This window comes from Ornithodoros turicata, chromosome 5 (assembly GCF_037126465.1).
Source record: "Ornithodoros turicata isolate Travis chromosome 5, ASM3712646v1, whole genome shotgun sequence".
NCBI classification, from domain to species: domain Eukaryota; kingdom Metazoa; phylum Arthropoda; class Arachnida; order Ixodida; family Argasidae; genus Ornithodoros; species Ornithodoros turicata.
Window position 1 is genome coordinate 79,523,295 of NC_088205.1, and position 27,887 is coordinate 79,551,181.

Here is a 27,887-nt window from a genome sequence, read left to right on the forward strand (position 1 = left end):
CCGATGACAAGGCACAGATGCGTTCCAGGTGGCGCTGGCAACTAAAAAGAAATGGGAAACGGAGCCCGCAATTATGGATCCGTCCGTGACATCTCATAAAGCCATCACGGTTTCAGACACATCTGAAATGCGTTGCAATCGCATCCGACACAAATAAGTAGGCATCCGAAATTGTGGCGTCGGGATATGTTTAATGCTGATAAAAGAAGTCTCTGATAGTTGTTACTTGTCTTTGTTTGTATTTCTTCTGTTGACAATAAACTTTAAAGATGTTCTGTCTCCGGAATGTATTGCTGGGAGCACGGTTGTCCGAAATGAACACCTCGTGGTTTATCCGATTTAAAATTCCCAGGTGCTGCAAGACTATCTCCTTTTGAGTAATAAACCCATGAAGCATATGGTCCACCTTCAAATACAATATTGGCACAACACTTTCAAGTGCGACAAAGATCACATGGGCTACGGAACTACTGACAGGCGATTTAAGACAACCGTGTCCCTAACAGGATACATCCAAGTCCATCATGCCCGTCCTTGCGGCAAGAACAGGAGTTCAGTCGACGAAATAGCCAAGGAATGACAAACGGTATCAAAACCTTTGGCGTTTATTTGGCACTCAGCTCGTTAACCACACCGAGGAAGAGGATCAAGTTTGTTTCCACGTTTCGAATGAAGAACAGGAACGGGTGGTCGACGCGGAACATCAGTGGAGCGGAAAGCTTAGTGATGACCCCAGTAGCGGCGGCGGCTTCGCTGCCCTCTTCGTTCACTTCGAACACAGCCTTGTGCTCTACGTCCGAAACGGGCATTCCACCCGATTTAAAGATTCCAGAGAAGTTCGCGCTCGACTGAAAGATCGATCCGGCACCCTGTTCCGCCAGTACCTTAGAGAGGCTGTACCGGGACGTCAGGTTGAACTTCGGCAGATGAACTCTGACCTTCGCGCTTCTGAGCCCGTCTAAAACTTCTTGTAAGCTTGAAGAATCGAGCTTTTCTAAGAGTCCGGAGAGCCCGGCACGTTCATCTGGAAGCACGATGGCCATGCTGAACTCGTTGCCCTTGTAGGGTAGTTCAAGAACTTTCGCTTTCAGGTGACTGCTGTAGCCGTGGCGAAAGCGATGGTCTCCAGTTTGCATCATCGTATCTACAGGTTTCGGGTCAACACCTCGGTTGTAAAATGGAAGCTTGGTCGTCCGTGTCTTGTCGAATGGTACGTTCCACTTTCCTTTGAAGTAGACGGCGTTCAAAATGATCATGACGGTTCTGGCGGGCAATACTTTCAGAAAGTTAGTTATTTTCCCTCTCGTTTGTTCTGCTACCCATTCGTTGACTCGGACCAGCTGGTTTCCATCGGTGAAATCAACCTCTTCGAACAATGCCTCGAAGACTTCTTCCACGTCTTCTCTGTACTTTTTCAGGACAGGAAGATTTCGTGCAACGAGGAGAGCGTTTGCGACGTCCAGGGTGACATCTTGGTCTCGGTGACCGTGCTTCTGGATGAGCTCTTCAATGGCTAGCATGAGGGCATGCCGTTCAAGGTTCGACGCCGTGTATCCGAGGACATGGGCTAGTTCTTCAGCGGTCTGTCCCCTTGCTCCGTGGTAGAGCATAGCCATAGCCATGCTGACGCTATATGGTGATATAAACGTATGGCTCTCCTGGGTAGGCAGGTGGTTCAGAAGGTCCATGGCGAAGTGGTTGTTGGCTTTCACAAAGCTGGCGAGTTCTGCGGACGCCGATGCGCGGACGACTCCAACGGAGATGACGGTTAGAACTGTAGTCCACATGTCCGCCTGGATTGTCGGGCTACTCTACGAGTCGTGCCACGGGGATTATGACCTGGAAAGAAAGAAACAGACATTTCAGAAGTAAAAAGAAAAGTAAAAGAGTAAAAGAAAAGTAAAAGAATGTACAGTGGCACGTATAACTGTGGTTCTGATGCTGCACACGCAAGTTAAAGAACAGTTTCTTATCTAGAATGCGCTAGATGGTTTAGTCAGTATAATTTGATTTATTGGTTAATCGTATTGCACATTCAGCAAGAGACAAAGAAAGTGAGGTAGCACATGAAGGTACTTTTACGTTATTTGCGTCGTCGTCAACGGATGAGTTCTAGGAGTCCTGGTTCCGTTTAGAGTTTTCGAGTGCATAAAAATCCTGGTGCACAGTGCTTAAGTAACCACTTTCCACAGTGATATCATCCTGTCTTAATAGACATCTTCAGCTAGTTTCCGACTCCAGCGCTAAACCCCTCATGTGCAGGATGCCATATATGCTGCACATAACCCCATAATCCACAGCACAGTTGCGGAAGCGCACTTTCAAAAACGGGCTGGGCCGTTTCCAAAATCTCTTAATACACGACTATGTATCTGGCCTTCGTGGTTTTAATCAAGCTCTCAGCAAACCGCAAGCATAACCTTCAGTCTACAAACTGTTGCGAAATGCAGATCATGATCCCATGGATGAACTACAAAAAAGACCTTGTATTTGACTGAGCTTACGCAAGTTCACTTAGTTCATTACGTTTATTGATTTCACGGTGCGCCCACTACAGTCCATGAAAAGCATTACGTTAGTTTCTATGTGCCGAATGTAAACACATCTAAAGACGACTCTCTTTCACCGTTGCCGCAGAGGCCTCGCTCCCTAGGAGAGCCCTAGGCCTCGCTCCCTTCTTCGTTGGCTTCAAACACCATCCTGCGCCTCCGAAACACATAGTTCCTAGGCATTGCTGATTCTATAGTAAGGCTTGCTCTAACATTCTGAAAGACCGACTTGACACCACTATGTGCAGGTAATGGAATGTGCATCCTGATACCAGCTCAAAGTAAGGCCGCTGTAGTTAGACATTGTAGCCGTGGAATGTGTCCATAGCAACGAGCAAGAGCGTCGTGTAGTCCATTATAGCTGTGCAGTGGCAAGATGACTGTGCTGAGTTCGACGTCGTTGAGCCCAACGACATATGGGTTTAGCTCCAAGGCCCTGGCAAGGGGGAAATCGTTTCCCTGTACCACTATGTCAACAGAAGGTGCAGTGATATTATAAAAAGGACGCTTCTTCAAGATGGAAAGTAAGTTGTGTTTGTCTGCTCGTTTGTTCCAGCCTCAGAACAATTACTTTCCATCCTGTTCACTAGATGCCGCTGCCTCCTACTTCTCGCGTGTGTATATGTGTGTCTGAATCAGAAGAAATGTAGAAGACAAGTGTGACGACAGTGAATGCGTGTCCCGTCAGTCAAATAAGGCTCCTGGGCAGATGCCAGCGTGGTCGAATTGGTCAAGGCGCTCGGCCGGTAGTCGAGAAATGGGTGGTTCAAATCCCGCCGCCGTCTGGCTTTTTCGACGACTGCCACGCTTCAGCTGTTCGACGGTTGAACGGGACGTCCCGATTCCATCCGAAGTGTACAGCGATCAGGACGTCCAGAATCGTACTGGTAGGAAGTTCTTTCCAGAAGCCTGTTACCCTGCCCCTAGTTTGGTTTGTAATCCTCTCACTGATCAGAGCCAGGTGGTATTCATAAGCAAAACGTGGAAAGTCTTTTGAAAACCCAGGGAAGACCTCAGATAGCACAGCCGGCGGTAGGACTCGAACCCATCACCCACCAGTCTTCAGCACGATCTTGGCTACCACTATAACGAGCGGGACGCCTTAGCCCACTCTGTTCGGAAATGGCGAAAAAGCGCAGGGACCGCCTTTCGTCTGCTACGATGCTATAGCATTTCGTGCGCGTTAGACAGCTCGGCAAAGAGTACAATGAATTTTTACTAGAATGTGTGTACAGAGCACGACCTACTAGATTATAACGACCATGTCACAATCAGAAAACCCTATGAGGAGCCTGTCCGCACGATCCGCCAGGGGCGCTACTGATCGGCACAACACGATTGGACGATGGAAATTTGAATTCTGAACACGCAGAAGCGTGTGTACGACTACCGTAGCAGACGACAGCGATAGCCCCTATGCCCCTCTGAAAACGCGTAGAATGATGATGATAATCAACCTGAGAATGAAACATCTGTGGAACATCCACCGCTTGTACAGAGATACTAAGGTAAGCTGAAGTACAAAGTTCAGTATTGTAGAAGTTGAGGAAGCAATAACTGGGACGATCAGAAGCGCCACCGCAACCTTCCAAAAATGCGGCGCATAGAAGGGGTGCGCCTGACGTGGTCGTTATAATCTAGTAGGTCGTGGTACAGAGTCACTGTGGAAGGGCGCGAACGCACGTATTTCCTTAGACGCAGTTATGCTTATAGCTCATCATATCCTCGACACGTTGGCCTCAGTGAAAGCACCTCAGTGATATAACGAGCTTTCTGGATTGCACGTTGCTCGCTCAAGAAACACGTAAGAGCCCTTTAAGAGTAATCGTAATGTGCATCGTTGTTGAAGCGTTTATTCAGTTTCAGTTCACAGTTTGTTAACTACGCCCATGAAAAGGATCATGTTTGTCCCGACGTCGCGTATAAAGAACAGGAAAGGATGGTTAACTTTAAACGTCATCACCGCACTACGAGTGACTGAAACCATCGTCGCTCCGGAAGCCTCGCTACCTTCTTCGTTTACTTCGACCACGGCCTTGTGCATGACTTCGGAAACAACCAATCCGGGAGAGATACCCGTAAGGTCTGCTTTAGATTCGTCGAAGATGGATTCAGCGCCAAGCTTCTTCATGTACTCCACTAAGCTGTACCCTGACTCCAGCTTAAATTTGGGCAATTTAACGTCCACTTTCCAGCTTATCAGACCATCTAGAGCATTCTGCAAACTATGGGCATCCAGAGCTTCTAAGACTGCAGGAAGCCCATTGGGCACTCTCGGTAGCAGGATAATCATGCTGAGCTGGTGGCCTTTGTATGGCAACTCAACAATATCTGAGTTCAGTTCAGTGCTCGACGAAAATCGGAAAGCGCCGGCCTGTCTCATCATATCAACGACTGTTTTAGTAACGCCGTGATTATAAAAAGCAGTCTTCTTCGTTAACGTCTTGTTGAACTGCGTCTCCCAGGTTCCTTTGAAATAGACGGCGTTCAAAATGACCATTACAGCGTTAGGACTTAGTTCCGTCAAGAAGTCATTGATCTTTCCTCGCGTTTGGTTCGAGACCCAATCATTAATCCGAGCGAGCTGGCTGTGGTTGGTAAAATCAACTTCGTCGAACAGCGCCTGGAATACGACCTCAATATCTTTCTTGTACTCTGGCAGAGCAGGATGACCTCGCTGAAGGAGTACGGAGTTGGCGACGTTAAGAGTGACGTCCTCTTCGCGATGACCGAAGGCCCTCAAGACGCCACCCATGGCTGACAACACGGCGCCACGATCTTGAAGTCCCGCCGCCTTGTAGCCAAGAGCCTGTGCCAGTTCTTCCTGGCTGACTCCTCTTGCACCATGGTGCAGCATTGCCATGGCTATGCTGACGCTCAACGGTGATACGAACACGTTGCCTGCTTGAGTGGGTATAGACTTGAGGAGGTTGACAGCAAAGTAGTTGTTGGCCTCAGCTAAGCTGAGGACTTCTGGAGGTGAAGCTCCGGCCAAAACGAAGGCGCAAATGAAGGTGATAATCAACATGACTGCTTTTCGAATTAGCGCAACCCAGACGAGTGTCGTAGCTGTACGTAAGTGGCCTCCTGGTGGGAAAAGCAAACAAGCAGAGCAAATGTTGTATAACTGGAATGCTGACGACAATGGCGTTCCTATACAGGCCTACATGCCATGTTACCATGTAATGGAAACAGTCGTAGAGAAAGCTCGACTTCGAGATTAATTACGTTGCGCGCGCACGCTTTTTATCCCTCGTTCTTCACGCATATCTCATCTCAACGTGTCACAATTAGCTATTACTAGTGTGCGCTTCAACTTTGAAAACGGTTGTCATAGACTTCAGCACAGAATACGCATGGTCAGCATCGTAACATGATACGAAACAGTATTTCATCTTACCGTCCGACTGGCTCAGGTCTACGCACGGTGCAGCTTCCTTATGACAGCGTTGCAGATGTGCGTTTCAACATCCCACTATTGATGCAAAAAACCGGTTTCCCGGAATTGAAGACCTTTCTACGAAAAACGTTAGGATGGAGCAGAAGTCGTGAACACTACAGCGGAGTCGTAAAACTCTCGTAAGATGTGGGTTAGAAACAGAAACGACCAAAGATGTGCGTCACGGCTTGCGCTTTTATTTCGTTCACAGACTGCTAATAACGCCCATGAACAAAATCAGGTCATCTGCTGGCTTGTAGCGAACGAAAAACAAGAAAGGGTGGTCGACAACAAACGTATGTATGCCGGCACGAAAAGTAATACCTAACGCCCCTGTCCCAGCAGACTCGCTACCTTTTTCGTCCACTTCTATCACAGCCTTGTGCATGATATCGGAAACGATCAATCCGGAGACGTCGCTAATTCCCGTAAGGTTCGCTTTATCAATTTCGAAGATAGACTGGATACCGAGCCCCCTCAGCATGTCGACCAAACTGACTTGTGACACCATCCTGAACCTGGGAAGGGTCACGTTAACCTGAGTCGGCGCTGCACGGTCTAGATCGTCTATGGCTCTCTGTAACATCACAGCGTCCAGTTTGTCGAGAAGCGATGCATATCCGTTGGGTGCATTTGGAAGAATAACCACCATACTAAACTCGGGGCTCTCGTAGGGCAGTTCGAGGAGCTCGGCGTCGAGTTCCTTGCTACTGCTGACGCGGAATGTGTTTACCTGCGTCATCATATCTACGAGCACCTGTGGTGGGGGAAGATTGCGGAAGTAACCCTTCTTTGTCTGCCCCACGACGAAAGGCTTCTGCCAATCTCCTTTGAAATATACGGCGTTTATCACGGCCATAACGGTGTTCATGTGTATCTCCGGTGTGACATTGGTTATAAAGCCTCTCGTTTGGTTGGCAAACCATTCGTTGATCTGGGTTGCCTCAGATGCAGCGAAAATAACTTCCTTATACAGCACACCGAAGGCGGTGAGGTACTCCTTGTATTCTTCAAGAACGGGGAACTCTTTCTGGACGAGGAAGGCGTTGGCGATGTGGAAGTTGACCTCCTTCTCCAGATGTCTGAAGTGGTCCAGAAGCGGCGCGAAGCCTTTCTCGACGGAACGTTTGCCGTCAAAGTGCGCCATCTTGATGCCGAGAACCTCCGCCAGTTCCTCTTCGCTCACCCCTTTTGCCCCAAGGTAGACCAATGCGATCGCTGCGGAGACGCTGACTGGGGACAGAACTACGTTGTTCATGCGCAGACTGAGCCGCCTCAGGATATTGATGCCAAGACGGTTGTTGGCTTCCACCAGGCTCGGGGATTCTGGAGACGTCGACGCAGGGGCGCAAAGATAGGCGAAGGTCAGCAAAGCAGACAGCATGGTTGCTGGACGTGTCCTTTTACACGGAGGGTTGCCGTACGTCTGTTGTGGTCTAGAAGGAAAGATGCAAATTCTTGAAAGGTGAGATTGCAGTACTTGACGAGAGAAGGACGCTTTTGGACATATTCATTCAATAGTAATTCGCGACAAATGTGACAATGAGAATTGAGTGCGAAACACGAGAAGATAAACCATCTTCCTTGCTGACTCATCTTCTCATTTTATTCACTCTTGCCAGTGGCCCCATTTTACAGTATTTACAGTATAATTCAATCAATTCAGTCAATCAATTTCGAGGTCAGTTTCAAATTGCAATGTCCGGAATTGCCTAAGAATAGCAGAACGGACACTTGACAAGGACACAATCGAAGTTTTTACACTTGTTTCGACACTAACCACAAACCTACAAACATGGACAAAAGTTACATACTAACACTACACAAACTAGGAGCTATCCACACTATCGATCAATGGCTAGAAATAATTAATATTCGTTAGGTAAGCACGACAAGCATTCAGGGTGCTAGGAAAAATAGTAAGATAGCAATTGGTTACCACAATTCGTTCTGGAAGTGGGAACCTTCGACTGTTCTACATGATACGTTCCGACTGTTCCTATGTTCCTGTCTGATGTCTGTGACGATGGTAGCATCTCGGGTTCAAGGATTTCCTCAACAAGGACGAAATTAACCAGGAAACAACGAAGAACAGGACGAGACGTCCATTTCGTACTTGTGAAGTGCATGTGTGTTTGTGTGTGTGTGTGGGGGGGGGGGGGGTTATTGGCAGAAAAAGGGAAAGGGGAAAGGTCAGCCATGCAGCACGCCGGCTTGCTATTCCCTAAAGAAGAAGAAGAAAAAAAAACGTAAGTAAGAAACAAAAATAACAAAAAGACAAATAAATAAATAAATAAATTAATAAATAAAAAAGAGAACGAAACTCGGCTCACGGGGAGCCCAGAAGGCCCGTATCACGCAGAAGGCAGAGTACCACTTTTGTGACACTCCACTGGCTAGCTCGCTGCACGGGGCCAAGGAGTGTTGCGAGAGAAACGTCTGTCCGTCCGTCCGTCCGTCCGTCCGTACTCCCAAGCTCTAAGAGGTGTTGCCAGAGCACGGCCCGATGATGGTGGCGACGCTGACAGTGATGGGAGATATCTTTTTTTTTAATTCTGTGTTGCTGTGTTAAGCTGCTGTGGCTATGAGGGGCGTACAGACGTGGACAGATGGAGAGAGGACAGCAGGAATGAGTAGGGGAACAGCGGAGGTTAGTGTGTGTCCTGGGCCGACTTCAGGGGGAACTGTGCCGACTTTCTTCTGGAACGTCTTCGGAAAACCCAGGGAAAACCTCAGACAGCACAGCCGGTGACAGCATTCGAACCCGTGTCACCTCCCAGTCTCGGCGTGGAAAGCGATCATCCTAACCACTATGCCACGGGAGCTGGTATGGGAGATATCGTCTTCTATACGGCGTAGCAGTGGCAAGTGAAGTGGTGGTAGGGTCCTATGGCTGCCACGGGGAAACATCCCTTGTCATCGTCACTTCTCCATCATTCATTGTTGTTGTTGTTGTTGCTGTCCTTGTTAAGGAACTCCTCCAATTTAAGGAAACGCTACCGTTCATCGTAATTACACCAACTAGCTCTCATGCGGTTACTACGTTCTACAGATATGTGTGCTTTCCTGCAGGGCTGGTTGATTGCATTAGATTAGTCCGACTCGGAGCTGGACAACAAGGAAAACGAGGAAATGACTGTGCCACGTTCACACTTTTATTCTGTTCAGGACTCGTTAATGACATTAAAGTTTGTTTGTGACCATGTCCTCAGTGGGCATGAGAACGCCCAGCGGGCTACGAAGTACTTTACCAGCCGTATAGAAACCGTAGGCCATTAATACAGCGGATGTAGCATCACTACATTGTCACGGTTGACACGCGCTTCTGTAGACAGCACGTTCCAAACAGAGACAAAGGTAATTCTGTAGCTTCCACCTGCAACAACGCACAAGTGCCAAGCAGCTGTCCCTCGTATCTCCCCCGTCAGTACTTGCTCCCTCCACACCGGTTACTGCCTCGTGCATGATGTCCTAGACGACCCCTTGGGTCGTGTCTTTCTTCACAGCGAGTCAGTTTCCCTCCCTGTCACTGTTGTGCAACTTTTATCATTTATTTGAGGAAATTGTTCATCGGCAACTCAAACCGGTAGTCATATCTGTCCTGTGTTCCTTTAGGACTAAGGAACCTCGCTGAACTAAGGGTAGCATAGGCGTCTTGTCCATTGTGACCGAACCACTGGAGGACGTAGTTCATGGAGGCTCGCGACAGGTTGTTTTAGAAATTTCGCAGCTCTGCATACAAGACTTTCTACGTTGCTTGCCGCCAAGACCGGTAGCACGGCGGCAGCATGAGCACTGCCGTAACCGTGTCGATGCTCAAAGGCGACACATGTACATCATTGTTCCGAGTTGTCTGGTGCATGAAGCAATTAAGCACGGCAATGTTGCTCGGTTATGCCAAGTGAAGAGCATCTTCATAAACACACACACACACAAAGAGACGATGATGAGACGGGGCTGATGCCGGCCAGAGCACTTTCAGACGCCGCAGAACTAGTGGTAAAAAGATGAGGACAAACAACAACAACTTATTTACGGGATGATGGCTGAAGAGTTTCATTGCCGGGGGCGATACTCTACCCCGTTGCTGGACGAGGACAAGACGAGCATGGCTCCTCGAATGTTGCAGGAGGTGCGCTCATCTTGTTGCCAGACAGGGTTTCTTCTCTGAAAGGAGCGAAAAGCAATTTCAAACGTTTTTGCACCAGAAACGGAACCAACACCATTTCGAAACAACATTCGGTGAGCCAAAAACCAATTATAAACCATATAAAAACCATATATCAACGGGAGGCGTACACTGCAGTCACAGCCTGCCACCCTTGGCTGCCGCCCCTTCAACTTGTCGAGCATCCTCGGCCCACTCCAACGGCGACCTTACGTCATGTAGTTGGCTTTTTTTTGAGGTGACAGGCCTAAAGGACTCATTGTGACCCCAACAGCGCTCTCGGACATTCCCACTATCACGATCATGATCAAGATCGCCATCGCCGCTCCGATCATTCCCGTCATCTCTCATCATCGTCATCATTGGTACCACTCATATTAGACCCCCTATTATATTATATTATAATATTATATTATGTATTATATTATATTATCCCCGTGACAATACCGCTCGTATGTGCCAGATCACTGAGGGGACACGAGAGGAAACGTGGCAAAAGGAAGGCGCTAATCCATTACATCTATCTACGCGACTCAACAAAGTGTACTCACGTAAAGTTGAAGTGTCCAGTTTTCTAAGAGCTGCACGAGAGTCTACTCACAAGGATTTCAAACGAGAGTCATGCCAATGGGTACGTTTATGACCAAATACGTGCTTTTGAGGGCTACAAGTGATGCGTGATTTTTCTGTATTTCTAACTTAACTTTCTTTCATTGCTTTTATTTCATCGCCTTTCATCTCTATATAGCAGACAGTTGAGCTCACCATTCACTCAGAAGACGAAGTGTGCCACGAGAAACTTCATCGAATCTCTGTTGCCACACGACACACTGTCACATTGCCACACGACAAACTCTTATCTATGTTCGATAATACAACTTTATTATCACCAGTACTTAAGGTTGTACATAAGGTCCACCCAACGTGGATGACATAACGATAGTGCTGGCCTTGCATCCTGGAGTGAGGCGAGTAAAAGAGAGATCATTTTATTCAGACTAAAATATTTCTCAACTCAAGGCTTGCCGTTCAATAATCGGACAATACTTTGTCAGCGAGTCGAGTGTAGAGGTGCTCTTCCATGAACCCTTGCCAAGTTCACGGCAATTAAAGCGAGTTCACCTGCCCCAGGAACAAGATATCCCCAGCCTTTGCATCTCTGATAAAGAACAGGAAGGGATGGTCCACTGTGACCGAGGTCACATAGCTGGGCTCGGCGCCGAGGCGGGTCACTATGACTACAGCTGTTGCTCCCGCAGCCTCACTTCCTTCCTCGTTCACTTCGACCACGGCCTTGTGGATGACGTTGTCCACCAGAAGATCCTTCTCGCCGTTAATGCCAGATAAATCGGCGTCGCCAAACGCAGACTTCACGCCCAGGTCACGCAGGGTCTCCTTCAACTTGTAACTGCCTTCCAACTTGAACTTGGGAAGAGTGAGGGTAACCTTCTTAAAGAAGGCTTTACTCAAAGCGTCGTGAAGCTTTTCAGCAGTCAGGTCTTTCTTGAGGGCTTCAATGCCGTTCCTTTCTTTGGGAAGCACGACGACCAGGCTGAACGCAGAGTCTTCGTACGGAAGTTCAACGATATCGGCCTCAAGGACGTCGTCAGAGGCGTGGGCCAGTCTCGTGGTGAGTATCATGGTTGGCGTGTTGATCTCTTCCACCCCTCCGTTGTAGAACGGCAACGGAAGCGTGTCGTTCTCGTTGAACCTGTTCTTCCAAAGTCCCTTGAAGTAGATTGCATTCAGCAGAACCAAACGAGTGTCGTCACCAAGTTCCTGTTCCAGAAGCTTCTCGATCTTGCCATGTGTCTTCTCCTTAACCCAGGCGTTGATATCTTCCACAGCTTCTCCGCCTTTGTTCACGAAGTCGACTTGTCGAAGTTCGGCGTCGAACGCGGAAGACAGGTCATGTACGTAAGTTTCAAGAGGTTGGTACCCGTCAAGGGTGACAATGGAGTTGGCCTCGTCCAAGACGGTGCTGTTCTGGGCCGCTTGGAGACGGTGACGTCGGTGCTCGAAGGCATGCAGAACGTCGGCGTCGTCGAGTCCTGCCGCTGTAAAACCGAGGCCTTCCGAGAGTTCGGATTTGGTGTCTCCCTTGGCGCCAGCATGAAGCATAGCCAAGGCTGTCGTAACGCTGTATGGTGAGAAGAAGATGTTCTTGCCGGAGTCGAGATGCTTGAGGAGCTCGACAGCGAAGTGGTTGTTAGCTACGGAGAGCTTCTCATCGGACTTGTCCAACGGAGTGTCAGACTTGACAGGGTGCCCGTGGCAGGTGAAAGCTGCCAGGATTATGACGGCGAAGGCGCCCTTAAGTATCATGACTCGTCTGAAAAGAGAAACGATAGAGGACTTTATGTACAGGTCGACAAATAGTTCATCACAATGCTTTTTTTTTATCTGCGAGATGTACCTTTGTAAAGATTAAAAACCCGGTTAAGACGTCAATTTTAAGCATCACGAGGAGGGAAATATTCTTGGACGACACCTTTTCACGAAAAAAAAATGTTCCTAAGCTGCTACTAATTAACCGGGCTCATAATTTTTCGGCGTTAATTTAAACACCCCCCCACACACACACCCGTGACAATGGCATCAACCGTCATCCTTTCTTCATATCTCGTCACACACGACAGATGCCACTCGATATCAGCTGAGCCTCACACCATAGCTACACTGCATTACACTAACGTAAAAAAAACAACCTTTTACTCGGGAAGCCAGTAATTACACCGCAGCACAATTAATTCCTGGCAGAGACAAACTCGATTAGCGGTGACACCCACGTGGACCGACTCTCTTCTAATGAGATCGAGAAAAGTGTAGGTGCGAAAAGGATGTCTAACCTCGTCCCAGTGCCCGTAAAAATAAGCTGCATACGATTATACCGCGAGTGGCGGGCCCCGTTCAGCATCGCGTGGTGTTTGTGTAATTTATCCGCCGAGACGAGCGGGTTGCGAATGCCAATGCAGTTAATCCTCTAATGAGAAACACTACGCAGGTTCGTTGGATACGACCCAGCGAAGGTTGCAATAATTCGGAGAACGCTCCATCTATTTTCGTGCCTTTCAGTAGAGGGGAGGTACATTCGACTTGAAGCGAAATTTGGAACGAGACTGCATCTTCAGGTAGAAGGGTAAAAAAATCCAGTGTTTATTTTTTCTTTCCTTTCTTTTTGTTTCTTTTTGCTTTGCTTTCCTTCCTTTGTTTCGATTCCCCCTTTTTTATTTTTCCTTCCTTTTTTTTATTCCCCCTTTGTTTGTTTTATCTTTCTCCTTCCTTGGAATAGCAAGCCGGCTCTTTGCCTGGCTAACCTTTCCTTTCTTTTTTTCTTAATAAACATACCCCCCCCCCCCAGTGACCCAGTTGTAGTGGCGCTAGTGGGATGGTTGGCGGACACCGGAGACGATGTGCGAGAGCACAGCCTCAGTAATTCTTCTGGCTGATTCGCCCGGAAGCGCAGCTTCTAATATGAACTGTCTAATCCCTATTTCCTTTTATTTAACTGTTGTTATACCTCGCCTGTCGGCTGTCTCACCAGCCGTCGCAAGCAGTAAGGGAAGTGCGACAAGACGAGCGCCGCCCATATTTCGAACACAAGCTTTTCTCTCTGTGTTTTTCCTCATCAATGATGAGGACGGTTCACCTCCTGAGGCACTTCCCTAAACACGTATCTTCAGGTAGTTACTTTTGCTGAGAAGTAGCCTTGTAGTAAGCACTTGTAGGCCGTTTTTCATTCGTGGTAAACGACATGGCCTCTTACTCCTGATGTGTCCTACGTCATACTCTTACGTGGAAATTCTTCAAATCGACATACTACAAGTACAGCTGTACACGTCTGGCTGCTCGTGTTGCTCTCGGAAGCTACCCCGATTTTTATCCGATCCAATAAAATCCAGTTAAAAGCCACTGACACCTCCCAGTACGCTCACAGATTCAGGACAGAAATACAAAAAAACTCCTCGAAAGCCGATGACCCTACTTCCACGTGCCACACTATACTTCACGTCTCTACCAAGAACCACTTACGAGAGGTTACTGGGGACTTTTACGATTCACACTTTTTCGCGAGAAAGGAACCACCTCATATTCAGCAAAAAAAAACCCGGGACGGTTTAACAATTCAAAGAAGTGTCACCTCTTGCTTGCTCCCCTGGGAAACGAGACATGCCAACAAGCTTCACCGACGGCAACACTACTTTTATATGCCGGAAAAAGGTTTTCCCTTCCCATCTCCCCGCTCGTTTGAGTGTAGGCTTTAGTAGCGATTTTGCCATCTTTTCACTGGATCGAAAGTAAAACGTGACCAGGAGACAGACGTGACTCCAGCGCTCGGGGCACAGCCCAAACGCTCGCGAAAAAAAAAAAAAAAGGAAAACCGTCACAGTTACTGTGAAAACGGGTCGGCGTTGCGACTAATAAAGAAGGCATAAATGAGAGGGAATAGGGGAGAGAAAATTAAAGGAGAAGGGGAAGCTACTACTTGGACAGGAACCCTTCCCCGAGCGACGTCATGGGTGGGGACCGGCTTTGGCCACTGGGGTTACCAATCTTTGTTTTTGCTAGCAGCCCAATTTTTCGCCGCGCCCCTCCAGAAGGCAATGTGTGGAGCGAAGCACGCGTCGACGTGCAAGCTTCCTGATACCGCGGCGTTCTTGCAGACTTGTCCTCTAAGAGTTCTTGGCGGTCCTGGTAGTGTTGGTGCATGAGAATGGATTATACGAAGAACCAGCGGTGCGAAGACCTGTGCGCTCCACTGTCCTCGTGATTTTGGTAGTGGTCGTGGTTGTGTGTGTGTGTGTTCTATTCTGAGCCAAGAGCAAGTCAACCGTGAGTTTGTGTGGGGAAGAGGTGAGAGGAGGTCGGAGGGTTCGCGGTGCAGAGTGGCGGCGTCCTTGGCGTTTTTAACAACCGACGCAGAGATTGCTGAAGCGTAGAGCTGACCGACTTTTGTGTAATAGACCAGCGCTGCGTGTCAATATTTTACAACATGCGCATGCGTGGTTTGTGATGGACGACGACGTGTCATCGGGGTTGATGAAGCAAGGAGGCGTATGCGCTCTTTACGCTGTCATGATTGTACCACTTGAGTGTGTCGTCTCTTAAAGTACCCTTGCCGTGTAGCTTGTCGCATCCAGATCGTGTTTCTCTAGTGCATTAAATATCTACCTTCACCTGATAGATGTCACCAAAAGATGTTTCCAAATCTGCTTTCACCAAACGCGCGCGAAAAGAACCAAATAATGGAATGATTTAAGGTCAAGCTCACACCCACAGAACTCAATTCGGCAATGTCGGCACTCTGTTCGTACGTGCAAAACGTTCCGTGAAGCCACTTGCTACACAGGCCATTCGTGGACCATTCGCACTTCACGAATCGTCATCACGACCGACGACTACGCGGCCTCAATCGATAGGCTCTTTCTGTTCAAAGTTGAAAAGCTCGGCGACCCATCTGTCCCCCGCGCACGTCCCTCCAGGAAAGGAAGGCATTACGAAATAACGTTTAAACATGGTTTTCTTTTCTTGACGTCTACCTGAGTGACATGTCGTCCCCTAGTGGCCGACGTAGTAGAAGTCCCGTGGTTCAAGATGGCCGCGGCCGTCGCCTGGGCAACCGATGGAACTCCGAAGAGGCCATCATGGACCCAATTCGTCTGCTCGAGCAACTGGAGCGAGAGGCGAAGCACCGCGACAAGCGCCACCACGCGGAGGAACAGGTCGAACTGCTTTCAAACGGCCCCCTCGTGCTCGGAGAGGCCATGGCCGATTCGAGTGACAGGACGCCCTTGCTCAAAAAGACGTCTGCTGCAAATGGACCTGCTGGCAAACGGAAAACGAAGACCCTTCCCGCCAAACGAAAACCTCCGAATGCTAAGGAGAAGACTGGCGTTGGCGGCAAGACAACGACGCATAAGAAAAAGGTGACAAGAGGCAGAACCATCAAACCGATTGACGACAGCGTTAAATCGGCATTTGAAGACACACATCTTCCGCCGCTACGGGAGGAGGTTAAAGAAGAAGCCTCCGTCGCTATCACTATCGAAGACGATGATACACCGTTCGTACCGGTACCGCAACCGGTTGCTGAAGAAGTTCCCACAGTGGTCCCTGTAAAGGAGAAGGTAGAGAAGACCAGTGTATTGTCCAGGATGCGAGACGCGGCAAAGAAAATCAACGTCGCTCCGACGAAACTTCAGCAAACTGTGCTGAATGCAAAGTTGCTGCATAGTAAGCTGACGTCATCGTCGTCATCTAAGCAGACGACCCAGGAAGAAACGGCGAAGCCTAGCCAGCCTGAACCGCAGCCGTCCCCGGAGACCGTGTCGGAATTTCGATTTGAGGAATCGCCCGAGTTACTTCTGGAAGATTCGCCCAAGAAGGAATCTCCTGTCAAGGGCTCTGAAGAAGAGAAAAAGGATGAAGAAGACAAACCCGTCGAACAAGGAAAACCAAAGGGAGCCACATGGACGGGAACTTCCACGAATCCCGAGCTTGCGCTCAAGATCTTGAACATGTCGCGACGAGGTGATTGGCTCGGAGTTGATGCAGTGTTGAAGCATGTCGAGAAAGGAGATTTGCCGTCGGATCTCGCTGATGAGGTAGGTGCGACACTTAATCATTTATGGAGACGACGGACTGTTGTTTGTATAGGATTGTAGTGGCGTCCGTGACAAGTAATACGTCAAGTAGGGCCGTGACGTCATGGGTATCTTTAGGGAACTGTCGTGTGACGACAGACGTGCAATATGAGTGCATAATTTGTAGGTTTTTATGGCGAAGGGTCAACGTAGCAGACAAGGAGTACTTGCGGAGGCACTGCAGGAGTTTATGCGGTTATTACTTTTCTTTTGTTGTATCGTTACGATCGTACAGCATCATATACTGATTCATCTATGTTTGTGCTCAGTGGGATAAGTGAATACTCGAACGCCGAATGAAGAAAACTTTGCGTCATACAGAAACACGAAAATGAGGGCAAGGTCGAACCTACTTCTATACAGCTATATTGAGAGTCTGTATTTTCTTTATTATGATATATATGTCTCAATTACAATCCTTGGGGACTGGGACGTTCTCTCCACAAAGCCGCCTGGTAGACTCCCGCAGACATGCCAGCTTACATGCTCCTGGTACAAACAGGGGCCCCACTAACGGTTCTTTCTCTTTCTTTTTTGTTTTTCTTTTTTTATACTTTGCACGCTACCAGCATGACGCCCGAATGCTCGCTACCACGGCTACATGTTGTACGTGCTTCACAAATATAATGGCCTCGATACCGTTGCACGGCCATGCGCCCCGATCTATAGGGCAAGGGGGAAAATCCAGGACACAAAAAGTGACCATGAGGGACTCTTTCAAAACGGGCCCACATGCCGTGTTTTGGTTCCACTTTAGGAGACTTAAAGGCACCATATTTTGTCGCAGTTCCTTTGTTTTTGCGAAAGAAACACGATTTGGCCAATGGCGAAAGGACAGATTCAGTGCTGCCAACATATAAAAAAAAAAAAAGAATGCGCGCTAAATTTGGCGGCTTCCATTGCGTGTACCCTTGACACACTTCAAGTGTGGCCATCGTGCTGGTGCGCTTAGTCGAAACGCAGGCGAGGTCCGTCATCGTTTTTACATATTGGGAGTAATAAAACTTGAGGCAATTAATATTTGTAAACTGTAAGAGAGTAATTTTGGTCATTTTGGGAACTAAATGCATTGCCACAAAAATTAGTCCCTCTAGGGAGTAAATGCACGAGAGTAAATGAATGTCACAGAATGAGGACTGCATTTCACGATCTCTCTTCCAACAGTCCCAGGTACATAATTCGTGTGCATGAACGAAAATGCTTTGAATCAAGCCATCAACCGTGGTATGTCGAGTGATATGAAATCTTGCGATATGCATAGGGCACAAGCTCGCGAGAAAGAACCACTATTTCTTACTCTGTGTGGGTGGAAAATTGCTAGGTTAACTATGTCGTAGAGCCTTATTCCGTGAAATTCACGAAGAGCACATATTTACTTAGAGTGTTGCATTCGGGAGACGATTTCCGAAGTTCAGTGACTATTTGCAGTCCTGGGAGAGTAAATTATGGGGTTAGGGGACTAAAATGGGGAGTAATTGTGATGTAAGGGACTAGAAGCTGCAATTACTTCCCCATTTTATTCCTTTTTTGTTCTTAGCGTGTACACTCTGAGAGAAACTGAGCAATTTTACTCCTTTCGAGGATTAGATGAATCGTCTCGACCGTTAGTCCCTTTCGAGACTAAATGCATGAAAGTTCATGCGAAGTTGATGGACTATTCGCAGTCCAGAGGAGTACATTTCAGGGTCGGTAACTAAAATGGGGAGTAACTACAATCTTGGGGACTAGAAGCTGTAATTGCTCCGCAATTTACTCTTATTTATTTGGTTGTTTGTTTTTTCGCAGAGTATGTACATTCTACGCGTTGGTCATCGGTCTGCAGTAGCAGATCCAACGTTCGGCTGAGCCCACATTCTGCATGTTTCTTCTATTGTCATCCTCATCATCAGTTCATTTGTATTATTCGAATCCAAATCTAATTAGAATTTAATATCCTCTCCACTATCATTCTTATCGTCAGTACGATTGGATTATTAATTTGGCAATGATTATGTTTCACCTGCACCAGCTGAGAATTTCCATTATGATATATAAGGCTGATTGGCACGCTATAATGAAATCGGACTGAAACTGTCTTGAGGACAGATAGCCGAAGGGCAAGATAAAAATAATGCATCTGAAAACTCACAGGTAAGAACAGCGAAGGAAACTACGAAAGAAAATTCAATGCAATATTTTTGTCTGAATGTTTCTGTAGCAAAGATCTGCAGCTACAAAACTTATCGAATGCTATTTAATGCCCGTTGGTTTGCGAACGCCAAGCATTCCTTCGCTTCTCATTAAGTCTGTACGTATTGGCAACATTCATCGAATTTAAGGTCCAGACGCCCAAAGTGATTCTTCAATGGGCAGGACAGGGAAACTTCGAAACGTCCTGACATGTCAAAAGCAGCACGACATGTTGGCCCAATATTGGGCCGACTTTGCCATTATTGGTCCAATCTCGGCCCAATATTGGGCCAACTTTGCAGATATTGGTCCAATCTCGGCCCAATATTGGGCCAACTTTGTCGGTATTGGTTCAGTCTCGGAAGCTCATTCGTCCAGGCCGTTGGCCGTACAGGAGGCCATTCGTTGGCCCAACATTGGGCCAACATGTTGTGCTGCTTGGGGTGGCACGGCCATTCCTGGTCAGTGTTGCAAGCTGATAGGTTTAGACACTCATATACTACACAGCCTATCACATTTCATGACGCATAAAGGGCGGCTTTCTGTTACTCTAGGCGTACGGCTTGATATCGGAATAATTCCGGCCTTCGATCTTGTCTCATTGAGCAGAAGCTAATAGTTCAGTAATCCGAATATATTCTCCTTCATGTATGGCGACAAATCGTCTCACGCTAATTTCAGGTAACTGGCTTCACCCCACTGATGTATGCCGTAAAAGACAGCAGAGTTGGAATAGCCGATCGGCTGCTAGACCTGGGATCAAATGTCAACGCCAAGGCTAAGGTAAGTGCGATGGTTCTACAATAAGGGACACATAAAATACTCTCCTGGTGGTGCAAATATAACATTATGCCCGTCCCACGCGGGCGCCAAATATGACATTATCGTGTACTGTCATTCGGACCTTCAATGCCATTGTTTGCGATGCCTCGTGCTGCGCGTTCCTTTTTAATGACATGACACCAAACTAAAATTGTTACTCTAAAATGGCACTGATGCAAATGTCATTAGAACCATCCGTGTGGAACCGCACGAATGCCATTTTTCGTGCCCGTATGACACGAGAATTACTCCGCGGAGTATATGTCAATGATCTATGGACATGTGTTGGTCATTCGATGTACCTACGATCAGAGTTCAACGGCTGGACGGCTCAGAACCGGAATTTTTACGAACGATAAGGACTTAGAAACGCCGATATGTCCGTTCGTACAAAGCTGCGCAGACCGTGTTTATCTTTCACGTCCTCTTGTCTATTAAGGGCTCCGTCTGTCATGTGCATAATGTAGTCACACGGAACTGATGGAGGGGCATCAACCCCCGATGACCATTAGCATGTGTAGCCGCTTTTACCCAGTGATTAGACGTCTTATCGAACTGCGTCGGAATGTCGAAAGGGAATTGATACTGGTGGCCTGAAAGCCCAACCGGTTTCGGTTCTGTCTGTATTTCCACCTCAGGTTGGGAAGTGTGTATTTCTCTTGTCCTATAACCCCAACGCCTGTGTCGTAGCGGCATACAGAGACTGCACGTTGTGACCGCAGTTCAGTACGGCTAATATGAATTGCATAATCTGCGATATGTTTAAAGAAAAGTACAAAGCAGCCGCGCATTGAAGTTTCCCGTTCGAACCTTCGTGACGGAATGCAAAATGAGAGCTCTTTGAGGCCATCGGAAGAGCTTCTTGACAAAATTTTCCGCACGAAATCACGTGTCCCTTTTCTTCAGTTTATTCACCGTACTGAAGTAAAATACAATGAATGTAGGTACCCTATGTACCCGTCCACAATGAATGTCGGTACCGTACACTCTTAAAAATGAACTTCACCACACAGCACGCTCCTAGCCAACCATCAGCCTGAGTGACATCGTTTTGCCCCAGATTTCTTGAAAACGGGAGGCGTACGCCCTTTTGTGACACTTACGCAGAAATGTTAATTGTCACAAAAAGGCGTACGGCCACGTGCTTTCCACAAATCAAGAGTGATAGATGTATCACTCTGTGCAGTGGTTGGCTTTCAGCGTGCTATGTGGTGAAGATTTGTTTTAAAAGTGTAAGTACCCTAGGTACCCGTCCACAATGAATGTCAGTAGCCTATGTGGGTGCCTTATGAGTATTTTATTTACTAGGTGTTTAGCTTCTTTGGGGATACCTTTCAGAATGTATTTGCCCTTCGTTGTCACTTATGCGCGTACTTTCGCAATTCTAACAAATAATAACTTGTCTCGTTACTTATCACAAAATCACGTGCGTCTTCCCATTTGTAATCAGGGATACTGCAAGCGCCGTCAGGCTGTATAATATATTTGTCCGTTTCTAGAAAACATTGTTTAGCGATATCTCCAGATATGTACCTATCTCCCATAATTCTTAGATTGCAATACGCACATAAAAGCCAGCATAGCCGCAGGAAGTAAACACCGAACGTGACGCATTCATTATCGCTTACCCGCTATACATCCGCTATACAATTCACAGGCTGCACACATTCAAACGGAAACGTGACATAACTTTTAAACCTGCTTACCTAACGAGTATCCAGTTATATCCCGTCCGCGGAAAAACACCGACGACTAACCACAACTACACGTTATTCTTTGGCGTCCGTTCAGTTTCCCCCCGAGTCATAGATATAGGATTTTTTTTTTTTTTTTTTTTTCATCACGTGGTATGGCCGAACCTGAGTACATAATGGATCACGAGCGGACTTCCTCCATTTTGTTGGGCGAACATTTCGTCGTTATTTCAGGATGTTGCGGTTTCGTGACACGATATATAATTAGAGTTCTATTCGACGATGTTTTGCAAACATCAACCGTCGTCTGTTCTCTTGGGCAAGGACGCGCTTTACAGACACGCTCGGCTACCGACTGTCAATAAACATGATAGTGGGGGTCTCTTGCGTGACTTGACTGAAGAATCGTAAATCTCTTTTCTTTTTTTTTTTTCGGATTTTCTGCCACCGCCTATACGCAAGGATGCTATGGAACATCGAAAGGAAGCGCGCATCATAAGCCTTGCGTTGCCCAAGATAAATGCCTTCATAAGTGCCCTCAAGTGAGGGTCTTGAACGTATAATAAACAAAACAAAACAAATGCAGACAGCATATTTGGTGGCCAATCTTTTCATTTATGCGCGGAATTACCTCTGAAGTGGAATAATGAGGGGACTACAATAGGCCTAGAAAACGGTGGGAAAAGAGAAGTTCCAAAATAACCTTTCGATGACAGTATATAAGGTCTGGAGGTTTGAAACCTGGTCCATGTGAAACACTACGAGAAACTATAGACTAGGAGACCAAACAACAACGAAGGAAGACATTTCCAGTAAAAAATATATATTTACAGTGGCTGCTTTCGGGAGAAGGTATTGATATTGCCTCCTGTCAGCAAGTCATAGTTAAGAAACGACATGTAATCGAAATCCCTCAATATGTACGTGACAATCTACTGCAACAAATTCAAGCTCACGTAAAGCAAGTCAAACTTGTATTACTGTACTTCTATGCCATCTCGCAGATAATCGAAAATGTTTTCATTGGAAAGTGCTTCTCCAGGTTTAAAAAAAAGAAAAAAAGAAAAACGACACTTTCGTTCGCCGAATTTCGTATCGCATAATCGCCGAAAAAACCCTACCCATTCCTGTGACATCTGCGGGAGGGTACTAGGATTGCGGGGTGGTGCTGGAAAAACCCCTGTATATTACGTACTGGGAAGTATGTGATTAGTTTGGCGAATACAGCCTGAGCCAACATACTCCGAATTCACTAAAAGATGAACAAGCTATAAAACAATAGGCTAAAAAAACGTACGACTCCTTTCCACACGAGGAGCAAAGGGAATGATGAAAAGTTCGTTCAACACCGATCAAAGTTCCGCGCGGATCATGATCAATCAACTAATTGGCGAAGTTCCTCGTGATCATATATAGAGAACAAAAAGAAAAAGAAATGAAAAGTCTAACATAGCATCGTGCATATACTGGCCTGCTGCTCCGTTCTCTTTTCTTTTGCTTTAAGTTCTTCAATTATTTTTTATCAATTAAGTTACTCTCGCTTCGTCGGCCCATCTCCGATCACACGAGATTCCTCTTTATTTCATTAATTTTTTTTTCCTTCTCTGTTCGTCGCCCATTCAAGGAACCAACTCGAATCAGCGTAGACTAGCTCTCATGAAGTACACGAAAGACACTCACACTTCCGTTACAGCGCATATACCTAAATGCAGTGATGGCCAGTAGTTAACCACATGTAGTTAAACTACCTGATTGTAGTTAAAATGTAGTATTAACTACTTGCAGAAATGTAGTCGCAACTACTAGTTAAACTACTATTTCGAGTAGTTAACTACAGTAGTTACTGCAGGCGTCAACTACTTCCGATTTTGCCGCAAGCTTTACGGCACGATTGTGCTTCCAACTTTTGCGTTGAGCTACTTGTTTGATTCTGAACGGAGGTGCTGAGCAAATGTGCCATGCATGCGTACTAAATCTTCACTTTTATCGCTGCTTGTGATTCATATTTAGGTGTCCAAGAACACTATACAATGGCATTGGTATTGGTGGTCAACATTAAGTAGCTATAGATGTAGTTAAAATACGTCGCACTAGTTACTACTCCCCAAAAAGTAGTTCAACTACTAGTTAAACTACTTCATCACAAAGTAGTTATAGTTAAACTACTGTAGAAGTAGTTAGTGGCCATCACTGGCTAAATGTTCTACATATTGTGTCCCGCAAGACAGGACGCGGAGTAACTTTTGTAACTTCCAACTTATGAGCAAAACCTCGTAATACGCCCACGTCTCCGCAATTCCCAGCAATAAACTATACTCCGAATGCACACCCTTCCCGATCACAATTTCCAAACTGTCGTGGACCCACCTGTCGGTCTTCTCCGTGTCGCGCAGGAACTGTCAGCGGTTGTGAAGCCGAAGCGTTCTGTACGTTTTAAAGCATCGCGTGTGAGGAGATATGTTGAGCTAACCGTGACAACCGGTTCCCGCGCGTGCTGCTTGTTTATCTTTTTCAAAGCCCCGTGGATGACCCTGGCGTTTTGCGTCAACTCGGATTCGTCAAGGAATCATCAATGTGTAGCATCATTTGCCGGCTTCGTCGCAATATTTTTAGATACGTCAACGCGTCCGTGATGCGTCGAAGGTTGTCTCTGGTGGCCAAGAAGTGCGCGATTTGTAAGACGCCTCGTGTGGGCCTTGCATGGAAGTGTGGGACATGCACGGGATGTTTATGCCGAAGGACGTTGGGTTACTTGGGTATTCCTTGGCCGAGTGAATGTGTGGTGTTTTTATGTCCCGGATGATACTGATATTTATGACGAGTGCGTAAGCATGCGTACGACATTACACCTATAGAACGCAACACCTAAATAGGGAGTTTTTTTTTTTCTTTTTCGCTTTGGTGTAACAGGGGTGTTTCACACTCTTTTTGTTGCGCATGGTCAACTGAGAGGTGTAGTCACGGTGTTGAAAATGGTATTTGCAAAACACCTATTTGAAGCAGTGTTTTAGATGAGTATACCACCCTGAAATGATGTTTTCTGGAGAATATGCCCTTTGATGACGATGATAATGATGATGATTGTCTTGTTTTTTGTTTGTTTGTTTGTTTGTTTTTTTTTTTTCAAAAAGTACTAGGGCTATAATCTGCCAAACAACAAGGTAAAATATGCCCTTTGAAATGGCGCTCTTTTTTCTTTATTTATTTTTGTTTTTGTTTTTTTATAGAATGCGCCATTTAGAAGGGTGTTTTACAAAACGCTGTTCTGGACGGTGTGAAACTCACACCACGAAGTTGTGGACAGTGGGACAAGACCTTTACACCAGAAAGGTGTAAAAAAATTTCTGCGTAAACATATTACGAGTGAAATATGGTGCAAGGACAAGACATCTTGTAGTATTAGTCTGCGTCATTCTAATTGTGTTATTCATTATATCGATTTCAGCCGTTAGTTTAATTAATTTAGTTCTTAATTAATTAATTGACGTTGGTTGTTAGTGTTACCTTTTCTGGTGTCCACTCAGCGGTTCTTCTACTTGCGAATACATCTAGAAATAAAGAAGGCGTGAATTAATGAAAAAAATAGAAATCTCGAAGCACAGCTAAGTGCAAGTGCGCAAGCAATTTACGTGCACGTGAAAATTTGCAGTCTCTTTTTTTTTTTTTTTTTTTTTTCTTACTGCGATTACGGTGAGACAAAACGGAGATGACTTACCCTCTTCAGGATAACACGGCTCGTGTTTATCACGAATAGCGGAAGGCAGTGTTGCTGGAGTCCTTTTTCTTGCACGCAGCCAAGTTAAAAGTGGTAATGATTCTTAGGGTATTGGCGACGTGTCGTCTGCGACTTCACCGTTACCGTTACATACTAGGGAGTTTTAGTAGATGCGAAGGAGTCCTACGGTAACTGGCAAACTAATCGCGATATACCGTTGAAGTGGCCGACATACGCGTTGCTAATCTTTTATATGAAAGATTCCTTTATCGTGTCACTTTCGTGGGAGGGCTCCCGGTGTACATACTAAAACTCGCTATTGGATACGTTAGGCGGACGTTGTACTTTGGATGCAGTATCATTTTAAGTCCACTTTCTCACGGCAAACGACACACCTGGTGGTGACATGACGGAGGACACTGGAGTTTCGTTTATAGAGCAAGGCGCAGCGAACTGGCAAAGCTCGGATCGGAGTTTTTGTCTGATTGAAAATGGTTAAAAATTGGACTGTTCGGTTTTCTAGAGTCACGATTAAAAGCGTGAAAACCCCAGTGGGCCGGGGAGCTAAAAGGACAGACACAGACACATTGCACTGGTTGCACATTGCATCACAGACGCATTACATCAGTTGCATCAGACATATTGGATTGCAGACACAGATACATTGCATCAGTGCAATGTGTCTGTGTCTGTCTCTTTAGCCCCCCGCTTAGGGGTTTTAACGCTTTTAATTATGATTGTCCTATTCGCCGTCTCGCTAGCGCGGATTGCCTCTTATTACGCTGCCCGAAGCAAGTAACAAGCATTAATGAAAACAAGAAGGAGACACTAGAGACACTACAAATTTGTGTTTGCTGTATTTAATCCCCCATGTAAGAGTGAACGGTAAGAATACAAATACTCACAGACTCCAAGGAGCGCTTTGAGACCAGCTGTTGTCCAACAGATCCGCTTCGAGCACTCTCATCAGTTTTGCCCACAACGAACGTATATCTAACCTCATAATACGTGAACACACTGAGCAGACTCGGCCTTAAGTGTCGTAGAATAGACGCATCCACCTTTTTGGAACCATGCATCATATGCATGTTTTTCTTCGCATATCCAATCCAATCCAATTCATTACGCGAACAAAAAATTAACAGAAACAGAACGATTCGCGGAAGCCTTCTGCACGTTCCAAGTTCACAACGTTTACTGTACTCGCCTCGATGGATCAGTTGGTACCGTGCTCGCCTACTGATCCCAAGGTAGCGGGTTCGAACCCGATCGAGCACGTCAGCAACGTGGTGGCGAGGGTATACAAGTTGCTTCGACACGCCTTCTTTTGCAGGGGAGGTTAAATGCGGTCTGCCGCGTCATAAGATTAATTAAAGGCAATTAATTAAGGCAAAACTAATTCACAGACTGACCACTCGCTCATTATCATAGTTGTCTCGCGACGTAACCATCGGATTATTAATAGGGCATGACTTTTTCGGGTTTTATTTTTGGCCAAATTCGGGGGTAAATATCGGGTGATATTTTTCATTCGAAAATTCGGGTGTATTCGGGTTAAATCCCGTTACGGCATATTCTGTCGTCAGGAATTCGGGTGTATTCGGGTGATTTTTTTTGTTTAATAAAAATTTGTCTTAACATGGAACTAATGTTTAGCAATGTTATCAAACTTTATTTTAATGCACGCTTATGAGTGTGCCACGCAACCCGGATGTTTTCGGGTAGATTCGGGTTAAACCCGAATTTTACAGATTTCATTCGGGGGGTAAATATCGGGCGGATACGGGTTTAACCCTAAAAAGTCAGGCCCTAATTATTAATTATCCGTTACAGTAACCAAGTTACCTGCAAAAGGTGCAACTCACTCCCAAAAGAGGATCCGGCTAGTTGCGATATAGCTCTTGTAACAGTATAGTGTCTCCTTTCCGTCTCGTTCGCTGGAAAGCTGATATCATATCAGTTTACCACCGAAAGTGCAGGGAGATGAAAGGTACTAAAATCGTGAATGGGACGTGTCTAATAACGTGACAAGCGCAGACTTGTCGCACCTGTTTTAATAGGGGCGCACTTTTGCTCCAGGCTTTGTCCCTTGACAATCATCTATAGGCATCATTATACGCACCGTATACCTCTCATCGTATTTTACGCGACACCCAAATGGTCCGGTTGAAGCTGAAATCATTCTGTCATCGTCAAAGAAGGTTCACCTTTTACTCCCAGATATACTAGTTTGTGGTGGCGCCCTCTTGTAGACGACGATATCGCCGGTCGGAGTCTTTTATTCAATGTCGCCCGCAGTTGCGATGTTGTCAGACGTAACTCACACCGAAAGCGTGCTCCTGAATATCCTCAATGCTAAATGGCTGCATCGTGGAATGCGACACGTTCTTTCGCTCAATGTGATTGTTTAGATGGAGAGATTTTGGAAGCGCTTTGGGCCGACGTCTATAATGTTTGAAGGTGAAATGAGGCTCGCAGCAAGACGACAATGACTGGATCGTCATGTTTTCATCATTTCGCACGCAGACAGAAAGAGTTATGTGTTCCATTCAAGATGAAAGGGTAACCGCATGAGAGCTGCGCAGCTCGACACTATCACAGCGTTGTATATGTGCACCCGCGAGTTCGGGGAAACGGGCCGTTGCTCCCGTCCGCTGTTGTATTGGCCACGGTCAGTGACGCGCGTT

At 46.5% G+C, this 27,887-nt stretch overlaps 6 protein-coding genes across 9 annotated transcripts in view; 1 reads left to right on the plus strand and 5 right to left on the minus strand.

Moving 5' to 3' along the window:
• The window catches only part of LOC135395954 (uncharacterized), a 44,673-nt gene that overhangs the window by 11,796 nt on the left and 4,990 nt on the right, over nucleotides 1–27,887 (minus strand). The window lies entirely within an intron of this gene.
• Nucleotides 606–1,787, minus strand: LOC135395955 (intracellular coagulation inhibitor 3-like). The gene has a single exon (XM_064627040.1). It carries the CDS (start codon nucleotides 1,785–1,787, stop codon nucleotides 606–608), a length of 1,182 nt encoding a protein of 393 aa, XP_064483110.1.
• On the minus strand, nucleotides 4,385–6,088 carry LOC135394921 (intracellular coagulation inhibitor 1-like). Its single transcript, XM_064625996.1, has 2 exons — nucleotides 5,950–6,088; nucleotides 4,385–5,636 (listed from the first exon to the last, which is right to left on the minus strand). Exon 2 carries the CDS (start codon nucleotides 5,575–5,577, stop codon nucleotides 4,417–4,419), a length of 1,161 nt encoding a protein of 386 aa, XP_064482066.1. The 5' UTR covers nucleotides 5,578–5,636; nucleotides 5,950–6,088; the 3' UTR covers nucleotides 4,385–4,416.
• Nucleotides 6,166–27,875, minus strand: LOC135394920 (leukocyte elastase inhibitor-like). Of its 2 annotated transcripts, none has more exons than XM_064625995.1 (2): nucleotides 27,066–27,875; nucleotides 6,166–7,424 (listed from the first exon to the last, which is right to left on the minus strand). In XM_064625995.1, exon 2 carries the CDS (start codon nucleotides 7,370–7,372, stop codon nucleotides 6,194–6,196), a length of 1,179 nt encoding a protein of 392 aa, XP_064482065.1. In that variant the 5' UTR covers nucleotides 7,373–7,424; nucleotides 27,066–27,875; the 3' UTR covers nucleotides 6,166–6,193. The 2 variants fall into 2 exon arrangements, with proteins under 2 accessions (XP_064482065.1, XP_064482064.1); XM_064625994.1 differs by having other exon boundaries at nucleotides 27,046–27,875.
• On the minus strand, nucleotides 11,020–26,237 carry LOC135394919 (intracellular coagulation inhibitor 1-like). 3 transcript variants are annotated; one of them, XM_064625991.1, is made up of 3 exons: nucleotides 26,106–26,237; nucleotides 24,990–25,033; nucleotides 11,020–12,488 (listed from the first exon to the last, which is right to left on the minus strand). In XM_064625991.1, exons 2-3 carry the CDS (start codon nucleotides 25,031–25,033, stop codon nucleotides 11,264–11,266), a joined length of 1,269 nt encoding a protein of 422 aa, XP_064482061.1. In that variant the 5' UTR covers nucleotides 26,106–26,237; the 3' UTR covers nucleotides 11,020–11,263. The 3 variants fall into 3 exon arrangements, with proteins under 3 accessions (XP_064482061.1, XP_064482062.1, XP_064482063.1); XM_064625992.1 differs by lacking the exons at nucleotides 24,990–25,033; nucleotides 26,106–26,237 and adding an exon at nucleotides 23,853–23,969; XM_064625993.1 differs by lacking the exons at nucleotides 24,990–25,033; nucleotides 26,106–26,237 and adding an exon at nucleotides 21,498–21,571.
• LOC135394918 (uncharacterized) overlaps nucleotides 15,746–27,887 on the plus strand; it is a 40,581-nt gene continuing 28,439 nt past the window's right edge. The window contains exons 1-2 of the mRNA XM_064625990.1: nucleotides 15,746–16,761; nucleotides 19,651–19,752. Of these exons, the coding sequence (XP_064482060.1) occupies nucleotides 15,802–16,761; nucleotides 19,651–19,752 (1,062 nt within the window). The 5' untranslated portion in view covers nucleotides 15,746–15,801. The remainder of the gene's footprint in view (nucleotides 16,762–19,650; nucleotides 19,753–27,887) is intronic.